This window comes from Odontesthes bonariensis, chromosome 19, assembly GCF_027942865.1.
Source record: "Odontesthes bonariensis isolate fOdoBon6 chromosome 19, fOdoBon6.hap1, whole genome shotgun sequence".
Lineage (NCBI taxonomy): Eukaryota > Metazoa > Chordata > Actinopteri > Atheriniformes > Atherinopsidae > Odontesthes > Odontesthes bonariensis.
Window position 1 is genome coordinate 1,135,524 of NC_134524.1, and position 16,580 is coordinate 1,152,103.

Genomic DNA, 16,580 nt, shown 5'->3' on the forward strand with positions numbered 1-16,580 from the left:
TTGCAGCGTTTCCGTGTCCTCGTGTTCTTCCATTCTCTCTGTTGGGTCTTTTTCGTGTTCAGAGATTTCTTCAGTTACCGGCCGCTCTTCAGCTCCTTTTTGCTTCTTATCGTTTTTCCTGCTTCTTTTCTTGTTTCACCCACTCATGCCTTAGTTTCATCTATCGTGTTCCGATTTAGTTGTGGGCATTTTTAACCCGACTCAAGCGAGCTCTCTTACTACCGTCCTACTCCCTCCGCCATCTTGAGTCTCCCCCCTCAAATTAAAAATTTTAAATTGTAATTTTGTAATTAAAAAATTTAATTACAAACTAAATTTGTAATTTAAAAATTTGTAATTTGTAGTTAAAAATTACAAGTTAAAAATTTGTAATTACAAATTACAAGTAAAAAATTTGTAATTTTAAATGACCCCCCCTCCTATGTGCCTAATGTCTGTAACAGTGTTTTTCTCTTGTCTTTTTGTTTATAATGTCTCGTTTTGTCTCTGCTTTCTGTTTGTTCCTTATGTAAAGCGTCTTTGAGCATATGGAAAAGCGCTATATAAAACTTATATATTATTATTAATTAATATGTTAATTCATGTATTCTGGGAGGCTCATTAACAGACAGAATATAAAGTAAATAAAAGCATTTCTTCTTCGTTGTTTGTTTTTACATTTGACTTTATTTTACAGGATCTTCTGTAAGGATAAAGATGGATTTCCTCTTTGGAGTTTTAAGTTCTGGACTTTTTTTTAATTTAAATTTACCTCAGATTTCATTCATGTTTCAGCTCTAATTTCCTTTAGAACCAGAATGATCCAAACATTTTTTATTTTAAGTGTCCTTTGAAGGGTTTCATACAGAATGATTGGTCCGCTGAGCACCGAAACGTTCGTCTTTGTTCGCGCATCGTCGTGCCCTCCGTCCTCGGCCGCTGATTGGTCCGCTGAGCACCGAAACTTTCGTCTTTGTTCGCAAATCGTCGTGCCCTCCGTCCTCGGCCGCTGATTGGTCCGCTGAGCACCGACACTTTCGTCTTTGTTCGCGCATCGTCGTGCCCTCCGTCCTCGGCCGCTGATTGGTCCGCTGAGCACCGAAACTTTCGTCTTTGTTCGCGCATCGTCGTGCCCCTCCGTCCTCGGCCGCTGATTGGTCCGCTGAGCTTCGTGACTCCGGAAGTGCTCGCTTCATAGAGTCACCTTGCCCCGGCTGCTGCTGCTTCTGCTGAACCGGTGAATGAACAGGGGGACGGTCCGGCCCAGAAGCGCAGAACACAGGCAGGCAGCGGGGATTCTGCCGCCACCTACCAACTGAAGGAAACATGGCGGAGGCTAAGCCCAAGACCTCTCCGAAGGCCATCAAGTTCCTGTTCGGGGGTTTGGCCGGGTAGGTGCTGCTATTAGCTGTTATGCTAACATGCTAAGGTGCTAACGCCAGGGGTCAGGCGGGCAGCAGAAGGGTGAACAGGTTCTGCTGACATTAACCGGCTGTTTTCTGCTTATGTTCTGAACATGTATGAACATGTATGAACATGGATGAACATGTATGAACATGGATGAACATGTATGCTGCTCTGGTTGGTAAATGTCAGCTGCTGGCTGTCGGTGACAGGCAGCGCCGGGTGCTGCGTCCAATTACCGGACACGGCGGCGTCGTGTTCGCGTCCCTGTGAACAGTAAACGGTCAAAGAAATGTCGTAAATTAGTTTTTTAGTTGATATACAAACAACGAGCTGGGTCCATGTTGGCCCGTTAGGTGTCGGTGGCGTTTTCCATCCACTCCGTCACACAACAACCGCTTTAAAGGGACAGTTCGCCTCTTTTGAAATGAAGCTGTATCACATCCCATATTAGCAACATCATGGCCCTGTTTTCTCTCCCTTCGTATCACTAGGGCCAAGAGATTGTGAGGTCTGACTTTTTCCTGGAGAACCATTCTGTGATGCAAATGTATTACTCTGTTGAACGCATATTGTTTTGAGAAGCAAAACGCTTTATTTTTTAAACCCCAGCCAACTAGCCGGACTACCTTCATCAACACCAAAACGAGGCTGGAACTCTGCTCACAGGACGCAGCAGGGGGTAAGAAGATGTTCATAAATGATGTTGCTGATATGGGATGTTACACAGCTTCATGTCAGGAGAGGCGAACTGTCCCTTTAAAGAGGTGAACTGTCCCTTTAAAGAGGCAAACTGTCCCTTTAAGGTGTTCAGCTGGGATTGGAAGAGAGCAGAACTGGGTCATCAGTCAGCTGGGTTCAGTCTTTGATGAGCTGATCTCTGAGTTTGAAATGCAAGAAACATGCAGCTCAGTCGGGATTGGTATCACCCTGTGGGTCAGATTGTTTTTCTGACCTCTGACCTCCTGATACGGCGTCTCCCTCTGACTGATAACTTATCGGAGCACATTTACAGCTCCAGAGTTCAGGGCTTTGTTACTTTGTTACTTTGGTCCCTGAAGGCTCTGCTTCAGCTGCTGCTGCCTTCAGGGACCGGTCCTCGCAGTGCTCGGGCCGCGCTGACCCGTGCACGTGCCGTGCATTCTAACCCGTGCACGTGCCGTGCATTCCGCTGAACAACGGGCGTTGTGTTTGACCTCCTGGATGTGAGACGGAGCTGCTGAGTTAGAAGCAGTTTAACGGTAATCTGCAGATCTGATCCCAACGGCTCAGGCACATGCTCACTCACTGGTTACCATGGCAACAATGGTCACTCACTGATTACCATGGCAACAATGGTCATCCTAGCCTGGGTGCCAGCCGGACTTAGCCCCGCCCATAAAAGTTTTGGTGGGGAAGTTGGGTCTGGCTCTGCTCAGTTGGGAAATCGTTATGCCCGACCAAGAATCGGTCGACCCAATCAGATTGCCAGGGCGGGCTTTATACGATGATGGACAGATGATCAACAGGAACATTATCGACTACGTCACTAAAGAGCGCTTGGTTTGACTTCGTTTGAAACAAACATGGCTGCCGCTGGAGAGCTAGGGTGTGTAGATTCTGCCATCGAGTCTGTTCTACAGGATCTCCACATTCCATTCATTTTGAAAGACGAACAGAGGAACGCGATAAAGGCTTTTATCGATAGAAAAGATGTTTTTGCCGTCCTTCCTACAACAAGTGTGTGTCGCTAAATCTGCGTCACATACTACGTTGCTCTGATTGGTTGTAGGTCTATCCAATTGAGCGAAGAGGCATTTTTTCTCCTGGTTCGGTTGAAACACGCCCCATACTCAAATCTCTATCCAGCGGTATCAGACTCACATTCTGACTAGAATCGTGCGTATGACGTAGTCAGGCTATGGTCCTCAACCCATTTAAAGGAAATGTGTTTTCCTTTAGATCAGCACAATAGTCAAGAGACTGAAACGGTGCGTTCAGGTGCAGTTTTCCTCCTGATGGATAAACGGTGCGTTCAGGTGCAGTTTTCCTCCTGATGGATAAACGGTGCGTTCAGGTGCGCTCTGATAACGGTGTTGTTTTTGACAACCATCTTGGAAACCCTTATTAGTTTTAGCCGACGAAAACTAATAAGGGTTTTAGTCTAGTTTTAATAGTCAAAAAAAAAAAAGTATAGTCTTTCAACAAATTAATGTAGGTCAATAAGTATTGGAGATTGCTGTTGGGCAGTGTCACACATAAGTTGTGAAAATAGCAGCAGCTCTGTAAGTTCAACACATTGTAAGCTTGCAGATCTGCTATTTTCACAAATAATAACAATAAAAAAGGAATGGTTTTAGACATATAAGGTCCACCCAACGGCAAATTTCTGATCTAAGGATTGTGTATTACACACGGATAAAGTGGTAACAGTGGAATCAATGTTCACTCCAAAAAAGCCAAAAAACAAAAACATTCTACTTCAGCAATTGTGGCTTTATTTCTCAGAATTTGTTAAAGTACAATGAACATACACATGCCCAAAATATGAGTGATGGATGAGGAACACATATGCTCAACTTGGCCCTGTCTGCCAGTGCAATTACAACAGATATCATACAACCCCACTCTATCTTTAACTTGTGCAAACCATGTAATAAAATGATCATTAATTCCTGAGGCACAGTGAGGTAGGTTGTAAGTTATATTGTAAGTTAAGAAAATAGTATGGTCTTAACTATCAAACAAGCAGAACAAAAATAAATAGCTCATTAACTGACCCTGTACTAAAGCTTTCTGATTTTTCATTCTGTACTGTGCGTGTGTCCCAACTTTACTGTAAGCGCACTGAACGCACAGGTCCTGGTTAGGGGAGTACCTAAACACCGGAACGTACCCAGATTTAGCCAGATACACATTAAGAACTCTTGTAGAAGTCATCTGTATATGTAATATCCTGATGTGTTTTTAATATTTGTAAGGATGTTTTCCATTGGTAATGAATGTTGAAAAGGTAAGCTTATATTTTAGTAAAAGTTAGCTAAACCAAGGTAACGTTTTGAACAACTTTTCATATTTTATGGAATCATTTGGTGTTATAATCATTGGATATTACATATACAGATGACTTCTACAAGAGTTCTTAATGTGTATCTGGCTAAATCTGCGTCCGTTCGGTCCGTTTTAGTCCGTGCCGGCGTTTAGGTACTCCCCTGGCTGCACAACGTCACTTGTGGCTTTTAGGCTAAAGCTAGCAGACTCTACGTATAACAGTAACTCGACCTGTTTGACATATCAAGTTACGTGCTGACAGAACGTGCACACAAAGAGATAACCACACCGTCACTGAATGTAAACATGGCTAAACATGCTGCTAAAGTAACACACACATAATGAATTGACGTTAGCGTAACAAAAGCTAACTTTAGCCTGAAGTTAGCAGCCCATTTGCGCCAGGAGTATGTGGAAAACGTACTAATGTATTAGCTTACTATGAAATTTATCGATTTATGTTAACAGCATTTGTAACTTACCTTCGAAAAAATATCCTCGTGGCGAGCCTTAAGGTGATGCTTAAGGTTGGTCGTGTTTTTTTCGCCTACTTTGTAGCAACATTTGTCACCGTCTTCCTTCACAATGCACTCTGTTTTATTATCTGCTGGGTTATATTTAAAATACACCCATATGTCGTCTCTACGTTTGCGACCACCGAGCCCCTGTGTTTAAACTGCCGCCGCCATCATGATCCATTGTCTGATGAGTAACAGCAGTGTGACGTGTTGAGCACGTCGAGCGCTGTACGCCAGGTGGTGGGCGTGACCAAACAAGGATAGAGTGCAGCAGCCATAGACTGTAGGCAGCAGCAGATACTTTTCAGGTTTTTAAATTGACACACACAATAAGCAGAAATGTCATGCATTTTAAAGTGATGGTTCGGAGTAGATTCAACCTGGGGTCATTTGAACCGTGACATCCAGCCAAGTTGCCCACCCGAAGTTTTTCCGATCTTGGCCAATAATCAGCCGAGTTACCGAGTTATCCCGAATAGCTTAGTACAAGCGCTAACGGACCCTCGCAGTATCTCCAAAATGACCACACTAAAATCACATGCCATGACACCAAACTTCTACAGTAGTACAAATATGGTCTGTACTCACAAAACGATGCATTTGGAAGTTTGTACATAGTCCAGGAGTTTATTATTATCAACACAAGCCTGATAGCTTCTCTGCTGCTAAAGCTGCGTCGACGTCACTTCCTTGATCTGGGAGCTTCAATGTAAGATGAGGGTTGATCTACTACTGTAGACAACAAAGCACATGCTATATTCTACATGAATTTTTATGTTGTAGAGTTGTGAATTTATTTTATCAATGGAGAAATTGAGCAGCCTTGCTTTGTTGTCTACAGTAGTAGATCAACCCTCATCTTACTTTGAAGCTCTAAATGACCCTAGGGTGAATCTACTCCGAACTATCCCTTTAAACGTCTGACAGATCACCCACTAACATTTTCGTCCATTCTCGTCTCGTCAACGAAAACTCACACACGTCTCGTCATGTTTTCGTCATCAGAGAGCCACGTTTATCTCGTCACCGTCATGAAAAAAAGTGCCGTCAACGAAATGATTTCGTCATCGTTGACGAAAACAACACTGACAGATAACCTGGGTGTTTGCAGGATGGGGGCCACGGTGTTCGTGCAGCCGTTGGACCTGGTGAAGAACCGGATGCAGCTGAGCGGTCAGGGGACGAAGGCCCGCGAGTACAAGACCAGCTTCCACGCTCTGATCTCCATCCTGAAGAACGAGGGCGTCGGAGGCATCTACACCGGGTACATCTCAGACTCTGCGGGCCTCAGTTAGCATGTTAAAGGATAAAGGTCACCCCGAGGTCAGAAACCCAAAAAGCTACATCTCAGACTCTGCGGGCCTCAGTTAGCATGTTAAAGGATAAAGGTCACCCCGAGGTCAGAAACCCAAAGAGCTACATCTCAGACTCTGTGGGCCTCAGCATGTTAAAGGTTAAAGGTCACCCCGAGGTCAGAAACCCAAAGAGCTACATCTCAGACTCTGCAGGCCTCAGTTAGCATGTTACAGGATAAAGGTCACCCCGAGGTCAGAAACCCAAAGAGCTACATCTCAGACTCTGCAGGCCTCAGTTAGCATGTTACAGGATAAAGGTCACCCCGAGGTCAGAAACCCAAAGAGCTACATCTCAGACTCTGCAGGCCTCAGTTAGCATGTTACAGGATAAAGGTCACCCCGAGGTCAGAAACCCAAAGAGCTACATCTCAGACTCTGCGGGCCTTAGTTAGCATGTTAAAGGTCACCCCGAGGTCAGAAACCCAAAGAGCTACATCTCAGACTCTGCAGGCCTCAGTTAGTATGTTAAAGGATAAAGGTCACCCCGAGGTCAGAAACCCAAAGAGCTACATCTCAGACTCTGCGGACCTCAGTTAGCATGTTAAAGGTCACCCCGAGGTCAGAAACCCAAAGAGCTACATCTCAGACTCTGCAGGCCTCAGTTAGCATGTTAAAGGTCACCCCGAGGTCAGAAACCCAAAGAGCTACATCTCAGACTCTGCAGGCCTCAGTTAGCATGTTAAAGGATAAAGGTCACCCCGAGGTCAGAAACCCAAAGAGCTACATCTCAGACTCTGCGGACCTCAGTTAGCATGTTAAAGGTTAAAGGTCACCCCGAGGTCAGAAACCCAAAGAGCTACATCTCAGACTCTGCAGGCCTCAGTTAGCATGTTACAGGATAAAGGTCACCCCGAGGTCAGAAACCCAAAGAGCTACATCTCAGACTCTGCGGGCCTCAGTTAGCATGTTAAAGGTTAAAGGTCACAGTTAGAAACAGGCTTGTTTGGAAGGTTCCTCTCTAAAGAGAACATGGCAGCTGGATCAGGGGGTTCACTTAGTTTATCATCTGCTGGTTTTACTCTGGCTCCTGATTTGTAATTCAAAGATGGCGGACGCTGTTGTGATGAATGTGTGTGTGCGTCAGTCTGTCTGCAGGTCTGCTGCGTCAGGCCACCTACACGACGACCCGCCTGGGAATCTACACCATCCTGTTCGAGAAGATGACCGGAGCGGACGGACGGCCGCCAAACTTCTTCCTCAAGGTGTGTCTGTGTGTGTGTGCACGTGTCTGTGTGTGTGTGCACGTGTCTGTGTGTGTGAGCGTGCGTGCGTGTGTGTGTCTGCGTGGTTAACACGGTGCTGCTGTGCGCCCCCTGCAGGCTCTGATCGGGATGACAGCCGGCGCCACAGGAGCGTTCGTGGGAACGCCAGCTGAGGTCGCTCTGATCAGGATGACGGCCGACGGCCGGTGAGAGGTGCATGCTGATTGGCCGGTTGTGTTTGCGTGGCCTGTGTGAGTGTCCAGCTGATCCCAGCGTGTGTGTGTCTGCAGTCTGCCTGCAGACCAGAGGAGAGGATACTCCAACGTGTTCAACGCGCTCGCTCGCATCACCAGAGAGGAGGGCGTCACCACGCTGTGGAGGGTGAGTCTGAGGCTAACTTTCCGTGTGATGTCACAGCTTCCTCCTGATGTTTAACCATCTGGAAACATGACGACACGTCGGCTTGTTTCTGTCTCCGGTTTGAACGCCGTTTGCTAGATAAACTCTGTGTGTGTGCGTCTCAGGGGTGTGTTCCCACCATGGCGCGTGCGGTGGTCGTGAACGCCGCTCAGCTGGCGTCCTACTCTCAGTCCAAACAGGCGCTGCTGGACTCAGGTACACATCGAACACACAAACCGGACTTTCAGTGAGCAGACACTCGTGTGACGGTGTTTGTGTTTTCAGGGTATTTCGGGGACGACATCCTGTGTCACTTCTGTGCCAGCATGATCAGCGGCCTGATCACCACGGCGGCATCGATGCCCGTCGACATCGTAAAGACGAGGTGAGACGAGCCGCCAGTTTAATGCGCTCATCAGACTGTAGCTCACACACGACAGGTAGCTGTGGCGACGTCATCCAGCTGTGGCGACGTCATCCAGCTGTGGCGACGTCATCCAGCTGTGGCGACGTCATCCAGCTGTGGCGACGTCATCCAGCTGTGGCGGCGTCATTCAGCTGTGGCGACGTCATCCAGCTGTGGCGACGTCATTCAGCTGTGGCGACGTCATTCAGCTGTGGCGGCGTCATCCAGCTGTGGCGGCGTCATCCAGCTGTGGCGGCGTCATCCAGCTGTGGCGGCGTCATTCAGCTGTGGCGACGTCATCCAGCTGTGGCGACGTCATTCAGCTGTGGCGGCGTCATTCAGCTGTGGCGGCGTCATACAGCTGTGGCGGCGTCATTCAGCTGTGGCGACGTCATCCAGCTGTGGCGACGTCATTCAGCTGTGGCGACGTCATTCAGCTGTGGCGGCGTCATACAGCTGTGGCGACGTCATTCAGCTGTGGCGGCGTCATTCAGCTGTGGCGACGTCATGAAGCTGTGGTGACGTCATCCAGCTGTGGCGACGTCATGAAGCTGTGGTGACGTCATCCAGCTGTGGCGACGTCATCCAGCTGTGGCGACGTCATGAAGCTGTGGTGACGTCATCCAGCTGTGGCGACGTCATTCAGCTGTGGCGACGTCATCCAGCTGTGGCGGCGTCATCCAGCTGTGGCGGCGTCATTTAGCTGTGGCGGCGTCATTTAGCTGTGGCGGCGTCATTTAGCTGTGGCGGCGTCATTTAGCTGTGGCGGCGTCATCCAGCTGTGGCGGCGTCATCCAGCTGTGGCGACGTCATCCAGCTGTGGCGACGAGCCTATGCCGTCCCACTAGAACAATGTACCCACCCTAAAAGTAAGTTAGGCTTCATTAGCCGCTTTCGGACAGACAGTTCTAAGAAAGTAGTTATCAGAACTACCCTCCTTGAATTTCGTTCTGATAACTATCCTTCCCCAGCGGAACTGTTTCAGTCTGCATTCGCACATGAGTCGGGACCTGATAGGGACTGATGCGCCGCGCGCAGCCGTCTGCTTCAGTGACGTGTTAGCCGTTAGCCGTTTAGCGCTACATTCAAACACAAAACAAAACGGTAAAAGTAATGAGAGTAGAAAAAACACCACCAAGAAGCTAATATGGAGAGCGGGGAGGCCACCGTGTTTATGGTCTGCATGATGGTGATATTAATCATGGACAATCACATCAGGCGTCTAATATCGAGGCTGGAAGAGCTCACAGAGAGAGTCAGGAGACGATACTTTTCATTTCATGAAGGAAGAAAGGAGAGCAGAGCGCTGCAGACAAATGAGACCAGTGTAAGTTAACTTATTAAACACCCGCCGGTTGTGTCTGTGTCATATGAGGAAACATTTCAGCAGTGATAGCATGACATGGGGCGTAGCTACCGACCACCACACACCTCCCTTAGATTAGTTCTATAGAACTATGAAAAGACCCGACCTCGGAGAAGGAGCTAAATAGTTATAGGAACTAAGGGAGAAAGCCCCGAGTTCCTGTATGTCCGAACACGGGAGAAAACGGCCCCGCGGATTAAAAGGTTATTAGAACTGCCAAAGGTTCCTACAGTCCCAAAGCGGCTATTATGATTAAAATGTTTCCCCTTCAAAGAAAAAACATTGAAAAAGACAACATTGCCTGCGCTCCGACCAATCACAGCAGGCCATTTTCCGTTAGCCGCCACATTCCTCCCCACTCACTTCCTGTTCTGTGTTTCAGGATCCAGAGCATGAGGATGATTGACGGGAAGCCTGAGTACAAGAACGGTTTGGTGAGTTCCGACCAGTCGGGCCGCAGTGATGATGTCACAGCGAGGCGTTTTTCAGGGTCATCCTGATAAAAAGTTTATTTATTTATTCATTTTAAAACTGAATCCTGAAAAGTTGTGACGCTTTGGTGTTTTCCTCGGTGCGTCGTTAACGCTGTTTTCCTGGGTGCGTTGTTAACGCTGTTTTCTTTGGTGCGTCGTTAACGCTGTTTTCTTTGGTGCGTCGTTAACGCTGTTTTCCTGGGTGCGTTGTTAACGCTGTTTTCTTTGGTGCGTCGTTAACGCTGTTTTCTTTGGTGCGTCGTTAACGCTGTTTTCCTCGGTGCGTCGTTAACGCTGTTTTCCTCGGTGCGTTGTTAACGCTGTTTTCCTGGGTGCGTCGTTAACGCTGTTTTCCTCGGTGCGTTGTTAACGCTGTTTTCCTCGGTGCGTCGTTAACGCTGTTTTCCTGGGTGCGTCGTTAACTCTGTTTTCTTTGGTGCGTCGTTAACGCTGTTTTCCTGGGTGCGTTGTTAACGCTGTTTTCCTCGGTGCGTGGTTAACGCTGTTTTCCTGGGTGCGTCGTTAACGCTGTTTTCTTTGGTGCGTCGTTAACGCTGTTTTCCTGGGTGCGTTGTTAACGCTGTTTTCCTCGGTGCGTCGTTAACGCTGTTTTCCTCGGTGCGTTGTTAACGCTGTTTTCCTGGGTGCGTCGTTAACGCTGTTTTCCTCGGTGCGTCGTTAACGCTGTTTTCCTCGGTGCGTCGTTAACGCTGTTTTCCTGGGTGCGTCGTTAACGCTGTTTTCCTGGGTGCGTTGTTAACGCTGTTTTCCTCGGTGCGTTGTTAACGCTGTTTTCCTGGGTGCGTCGTTAACGCTGTTTTCCTGGGTGCGTTGTTAACGCTGTTTTCCTCGGTGCGTCGTTAACGCTGTTTTCCTGGGTGCGTTGTTAACGCTGTTTTCCTCGGTGCGTTGTTAACGCTGTTTTCCTGGGTGCGTCGTTAACGCTGTTTTCCTGGGTGCGTTGTTAACGCTGTTTTCTTTGGTGCGTCGTTAACGCTGTTTTCCTGGGTGCGTTGTTAACGCTGTTTTCCTCGGTGTGTCGTTAACGCTGTTTTCCTCGGTGCGTTGTTAACGTTGTTTTCCTCGGTGCGTCGTTAACGTTGTTTTCCTCGGTGCGTCGTTAACGCTGTTTTCCTGGGTGCGTCGTTAACGCTGTTTTCCTGGGTGCGTCGTTAACGCTGTTTTCCTGGGTGCGTCGTTAACGCTGTTTTCCTGGGTGCGTCGTTAACGCTGTTTTCCTGGGTGCGTCGTTAACGTTGTTTTCCTGGGTGCGTCGTTAACGCTGTTTTCCTGGGTGCGTCGTTAACGCTGTTTTCCTGGGTGCGTCGTTAACGCTGTTTTCCTGGGTGCGTCGTTAACGCTGTTTTCTTTGGTGCGTCGTTAACTCTGTTTTCCTGGGTGCGTCGTTAACGTTGTTTTCCTCGGTGCGTCGTTAACGCTGTTTTCCTCGGTGCGTCGTTAACGCTGTTTTCCTGGGTGCGTCGTTAACGCTGTTTTCTTTGGTGCGTCGTTAACGTTGTTTTCCTCGGTGCGTCGTTAACGCTGTTTTCCTCGGTGCGTCGTTAACGCTGTTTTCCTGGGTGCGTCGTTGACGCTGTTTTCCTGGGTGCGTCGTTAACGCTGTTTTCCTGGGTGCGTCGTTAACGCTGTTTTCCTGGGTGCGTCGTTAACTCTGTTTTCCTGGGTGCGTCGTTAACGCTGTTTTCCTGGGTGCGTCGTTAACGTTGTTTTCCTGGGTGCGTTGTTAACGCTGTTTTCCTCGGTGCGTTGTTAACGCTGTTTTCCTGGGTGAGTCGTTAACGCTGTTTTCCTGGGTGCGTTGTTAACGCTGTTTCCCTGGGTGCGTCGTTAACGCTGTTTTCCTGGGTGCGTCGTTAACGTTGTTTTCCTCGGTGCGTCGTTAACGTTGTTTTCCTGGGTGCGTCGTTAACGCTGTTTTCCTCGGTGCGTTGTTAACGCTGTTTTCTTTGGTGCGTCGTTAACGCTGTTTTCCTGGGTGCGTTGTTAACGCTGTTTTCCTCGGTGCGTCGTTAACGCTGTTTTCCTCGGTGCGTTGTTAACGTTGTTTTCCTCGGTGCGTCGTTAACGTTGTTTTCCTCGGTGCGTCGTTAACGCTGTTTTCCTGGGTGCGTCGTTAACGCTGTTTTCCTCGGTGCGTCGTTAACGCTGTTTTCCTGGGTGCGTCGTTAACGCTGTTTTCCTGGGTGCGTCGTTAACGTTGTTTTCCTGGGTGCGTTGTTAACGCTGTTTTCCTGGGTGCGTCGTTAACGCTGTTTTCCTGGGTGCGTCGTTAACGCTGTTTTCCTGGGTGCGTCGTTAACGCTGTTTTCTTTGGTGCGTCGTTAACTCTGTTTTCCTGGGTGCGTCGTTAACGTTGTTTTCCTCGGTGCGTCGTTAACGCTGTTTTCCTCGGTGCGTCGTTAACGCTGTTTTCCTGGGTGCGTCGTTAACGCTGTTTTCTTTGGTGCGTCGTTAACGTTGTTTTCCTCGGTGCGTCGTTAACGCTGTTTTCCTCGGTGCGTCGTTAACGCTGTTTTCCTGGGTGCGTCGTTAACGCTGTTTTCCTGGGTGCGTCGTTAACGCTGTTTTCCTGGGTGCGTCGTTAACTCTGTTTTCCTGGGTGCGTCGTTAACGCTGTTTTCCTCGGTGCGTCGTTAACGTTGTTTTCCTGGGTGCGTTGTTAACGCTGTTTTCCTCGGTGCGTTGTTAACGCTGTTTTCCTGGGTGAGTCGTTAACGCTGTTTTCCTGGGTGCGTTGTTAACGCTGTTTCCCTGGGTGCGTCGTTAACGCTGTTTTCCTGGGTGCGTCGTTAACGTTGTTTTCCTCGGTGCGTCGTTAACGTTGTTTTCCTGGGTGCGTCGTTAACGCTGTTTTCCTCGGTGCGTCGTTAACGCTGTTTTCCTGGGTGCGTCGTTAACGCTGTTTTCCTGGGTGCGTCGTTAACGCTGTTTTCCTGGGTGCGTCGTTAACTCTGTTTTCCTGGGTGCGTCGTTAACGCTGTTTTCCTGGGTGCGTCGTTAACGTTGTTTTCCTGGGTGCGTTGTTAACGCTGTTTTCCTCGGTGCGTTGTTAACGCTGTTTTCCTCGGTGCGTCGTTAACTCTGTTTTCCTGGGTGCGTCGTTAACTCTGTTTTCCTGGGTGCGTCGTTAACGTTGTTTTCCTGGGTGCGTTGTTAACGCTGTTTTCCTCGGTGCGTTGTTAACGCTGTTTTCCTGGGTGAGTCGTTAACGCTGTTTTCCTGGGTGCGTTGTTAACGCTGTTTCCCTGGGTGCGTCGTTAACGCTGTTTTCCTGGGTGCGTCGTTAACGTTGTTTTCCTCGGTGCGTCGTTAACGTTGTTTTCCTGGGTGCGTCGTTAACGCTGTTTTCCTGGGTGCGTCGTTAACGTTGTTTTCCTGGGTGCGTTGTTAACGCTGTTTTCCTCGGTGCGTTGTTAACGCTGTTTTCCTGGGTGAGTCGTTAACGCTGTTTTCCTGGGTGCGTTGTTAACGCTGTTTCCCTGGGTGCGTCGTTAACGCTGTTTTCCTGGGTGCGTCGTTAACGTTGTTTTCCTCGGTGCGTCGTTAACGTTGTTTTCCTGGGTGCGTCGTTAACGCTGTTTTCCTGGGTGCGTCGTTAACGCTGTTTTCCTGGGTGCGTCGTTAACGCTGTTTTCCTCGGTGCGTCGTTAACGCTGTTTTCCTGGGTGCGTCGTTAACGCTGTTTTCCTGGGTGCGTCGTTAACGCTGTTTTCCTGGGTGCGTCGTTAACGCTGCTTTCCTCGGTGCGTTGTTAACTCTGGTTTCCTCGGTGCGTCGTTAACGCTGTTTTCCTTGGTGCGTCGTTAACGCTGTTTTCCTGGGTGCGTCGTTAACGCTGTTTTCCTGGGTGCGTTGTTAACTCTGTTTTCCTGGGTGCGTTGTTAACGCTGTTTTCCTCGGTGCGTCGTTAACGCTGTTTTCCTCGGTGCGTCGTTAACGCTGTTTTCCTGGGTGCGTCGTTAACGCTGTTTTCCTCGGTGCGTTGTTAACGCTGTTTTCCTCGGTGCGTTGTTAACGCTGTTTTCCTCGGTGCGTCGTTAACGCTGTTTTCCTCGGTGCGTTGTTAACCTTGTTTTCCTTGGTGCGTCGTTAACGCTGTTTTCCTCGGTGCGTCGTTAACGCTGTTTTCCTGGGTGCGTCGTTAACGCTGTTTTCCTGGGTGCCTTGTTAACACTGTTTTCCTGGGTGCGTTGTTAACGCTGCTTTCCTCGGTGCGTCGTTAACGTTGTTTTCCTGGGTGCGTCGTTAACGCTGTTTTCATCGGTGCGTTGTTAACGCTGTTTTCCTCGGTGCGTTGTTAACGGTGTTTTCCTCGGTGCGTTGTTAACGAAGTTTCCTCCGTGTGTTGATCAGGAGGTGCTGGTGCGAGTGGTGGGGAAGGAGGGCTTCTTCTCGCTCTGGAAAGGCTTCACGCCGTACTACGCTCGCCTCGGCCCGCACACCGTCCTCACCTTCATCTTCCTCGAGCAGATGAACCGTCTCTACAAGACCCACATCCTCGACCGCTAACGTACACGCACAGGAGGACTGCTTCATGCACGCCATGTCGCGTCAGAGCAGATTTAAAGGAACAGTTCCATATTTTCTTCACACTGTCATTAAAAGGAGGACTGCTCCTTTAGAGTGAACCACACATTTAAATGAAGCTCAGCGACATCGGTGTTAAAGCAGGGATGAACCATGATTCACACACATACACACACACATGCACACACACAGAGTTTTAACTTCTTTTTGTAAAGAAAAGAATCCTAGTTCAAACATCGCTGATGCCAGCGGTTACTGATCACAAGTCTTATTGTAGAACTGTCGCCCCCCCCCCCCCCCCCCTTTACCCAAACAACACACAGCATCATGATGGCATTGGTTGGTTACCATGGTAACGGAGGGAGGAATAAACAGTTTTGGACCTCAGTTTCTGTTGTTGTGTTTCTGCTGCTGCTCACAGATTCTACTGAATTTAACTTAAAGCTTCCATATTGTGTAAAACTCCTTCTTCCTGTTCCTGGGAGCATATATCAGGGCGTCTGAAGTGTAAAACTCCTTCTTCCTGTTCCTGGGAGCATATATCAGGGCGTCTGAGGTGTAAAACTCCTTCTTCCTGTTCCTGGGAGCATATATCAGGGCGTCTGAGGTGTAAAACTCCTTCTTCCTGTTCCTGGGAGCATATATCAGGGCGTCTGAGGTGTAAAACTCCTTCTTCCTGTTCCTGGGAGCATATATCAGGGCGTCTGAGGTGTAAAACTCCTTCTTCCTGTTCCTGGGAGCATATATCAGGGCGTCTGAGGTGTAAAACTCCTTCTTCCTGTTCCTGGGAGCATATATCAGGGCGTCTGAGGTGTAAAACTCCTTCCTCCTGTTCCTGGGAGCATATATCAGGGCGTCTGAGGTGTATAAACTCCTTCTTCCTGTTCCTGGGAGCATATATCAGGGCGTCTGAAGTGTAAAACTCCTTCTTCCTGTTCCTGGGAGGATATATCAGGGCGTCTGAGGTGTAAAACTCCTTCTTCCTGTTCCTGGGAGCATATATCAGGGCGTCTGAGGTGTAAAACTCCTTCTTCCTGTTCCTGGGAGCATATATCAGGGCGTCTGAGGTGTATAAACTCCTTCTTCCTGTTCCTGGGAGCATATATCAGGGCGTCTGAGGTGTAAAACTCCTTCTTCCTGTTCCTGGGAGCACATATCAGGGCGTCTGAGGTGTAAAACTCCTTCTTCCTGTTCCTGGGAGCACATATCAGGGCGTCTGAGGTGCAAAACTCCTTCTTCCTGTTCCCGGGAGCACATATCAGGGCGTCTGAGGTGTAAAACTCCTTCTTCCTGTTCCTGGGAGCATATATCAGGGCGTCTGAGGTGCAAAACTCCTTCTTCCTGTTCCCGGGAGCATATATCAGGGCGTCTGAGGTGTAAAACTCCTTCTTCCTGTTCCTCTGAGCATATATCAGGGCGTCTGAGGTGTAAAACTCCTTCTTCCTGTTCCTGGGAGCATATATCAGGGCGTCTGAGGTGTAAAACTCCTTCTTCCTGTTCCTCTGAGCATATATCAGGGCGTCTGAGGTGTATAACTCCTTCTTCCTGTTCCTGGGAGCATATATCAGGGCGTCTGAAGTGTAAAACTCCTTCTTCCTGTTCCTGGGAGCATATATCAGGGCGTCTGAAGTGTAAAACTCCTTCTTCCTGTTCCTGGGAGCATATATCAGGGCGTCTGAAGTGTAAAACTCCTTCTTCCTGTTCCTGGGAGCATATATCAGGGCGTCTGAGGTGTAAAACTCCTTCTTCCTGTTCCTGGGAGCATATATCAGGGCGTCTGAAGTGTAAAACTCCTTCTTCCTGTTCCTGGGAGCATATATCAGGGCGTCTGAAGTGTAAAACTCCTTCTTCCTGTTCCTGGGAGCATATATCAGGGCGTCTGAAGTGTAAAACTCCTTCT

At 48.6% G+C, this 16,580-nt stretch overlaps 1 protein-coding gene across 1 annotated transcript; it reads left to right on the forward strand.

Moving 5' to 3' along the window:
- Positions 1-1,154: 1,154 nt before the first annotated feature.
- Positions 1,155-15,067, forward strand: slc25a11 (solute carrier family 25 member 11). The gene is made up of 9 exons (XM_075451334.1): positions 1,155-1,370; positions 6,043-6,195; positions 7,371-7,488; positions 7,606-7,694; positions 7,779-7,869; positions 8,013-8,103; positions 8,173-8,272; positions 10,042-10,093; positions 14,507-15,067. Exons 1-9 carry the CDS (start codon positions 1,306-1,308, stop codon positions 14,660-14,662), a joined length of 915 nt encoding a protein of 304 aa, XP_075307449.1. The 5' UTR covers positions 1,155-1,305; the 3' UTR covers positions 14,663-15,067.
- Positions 15,068-16,580: the final 1,513 nt, after the last annotated feature.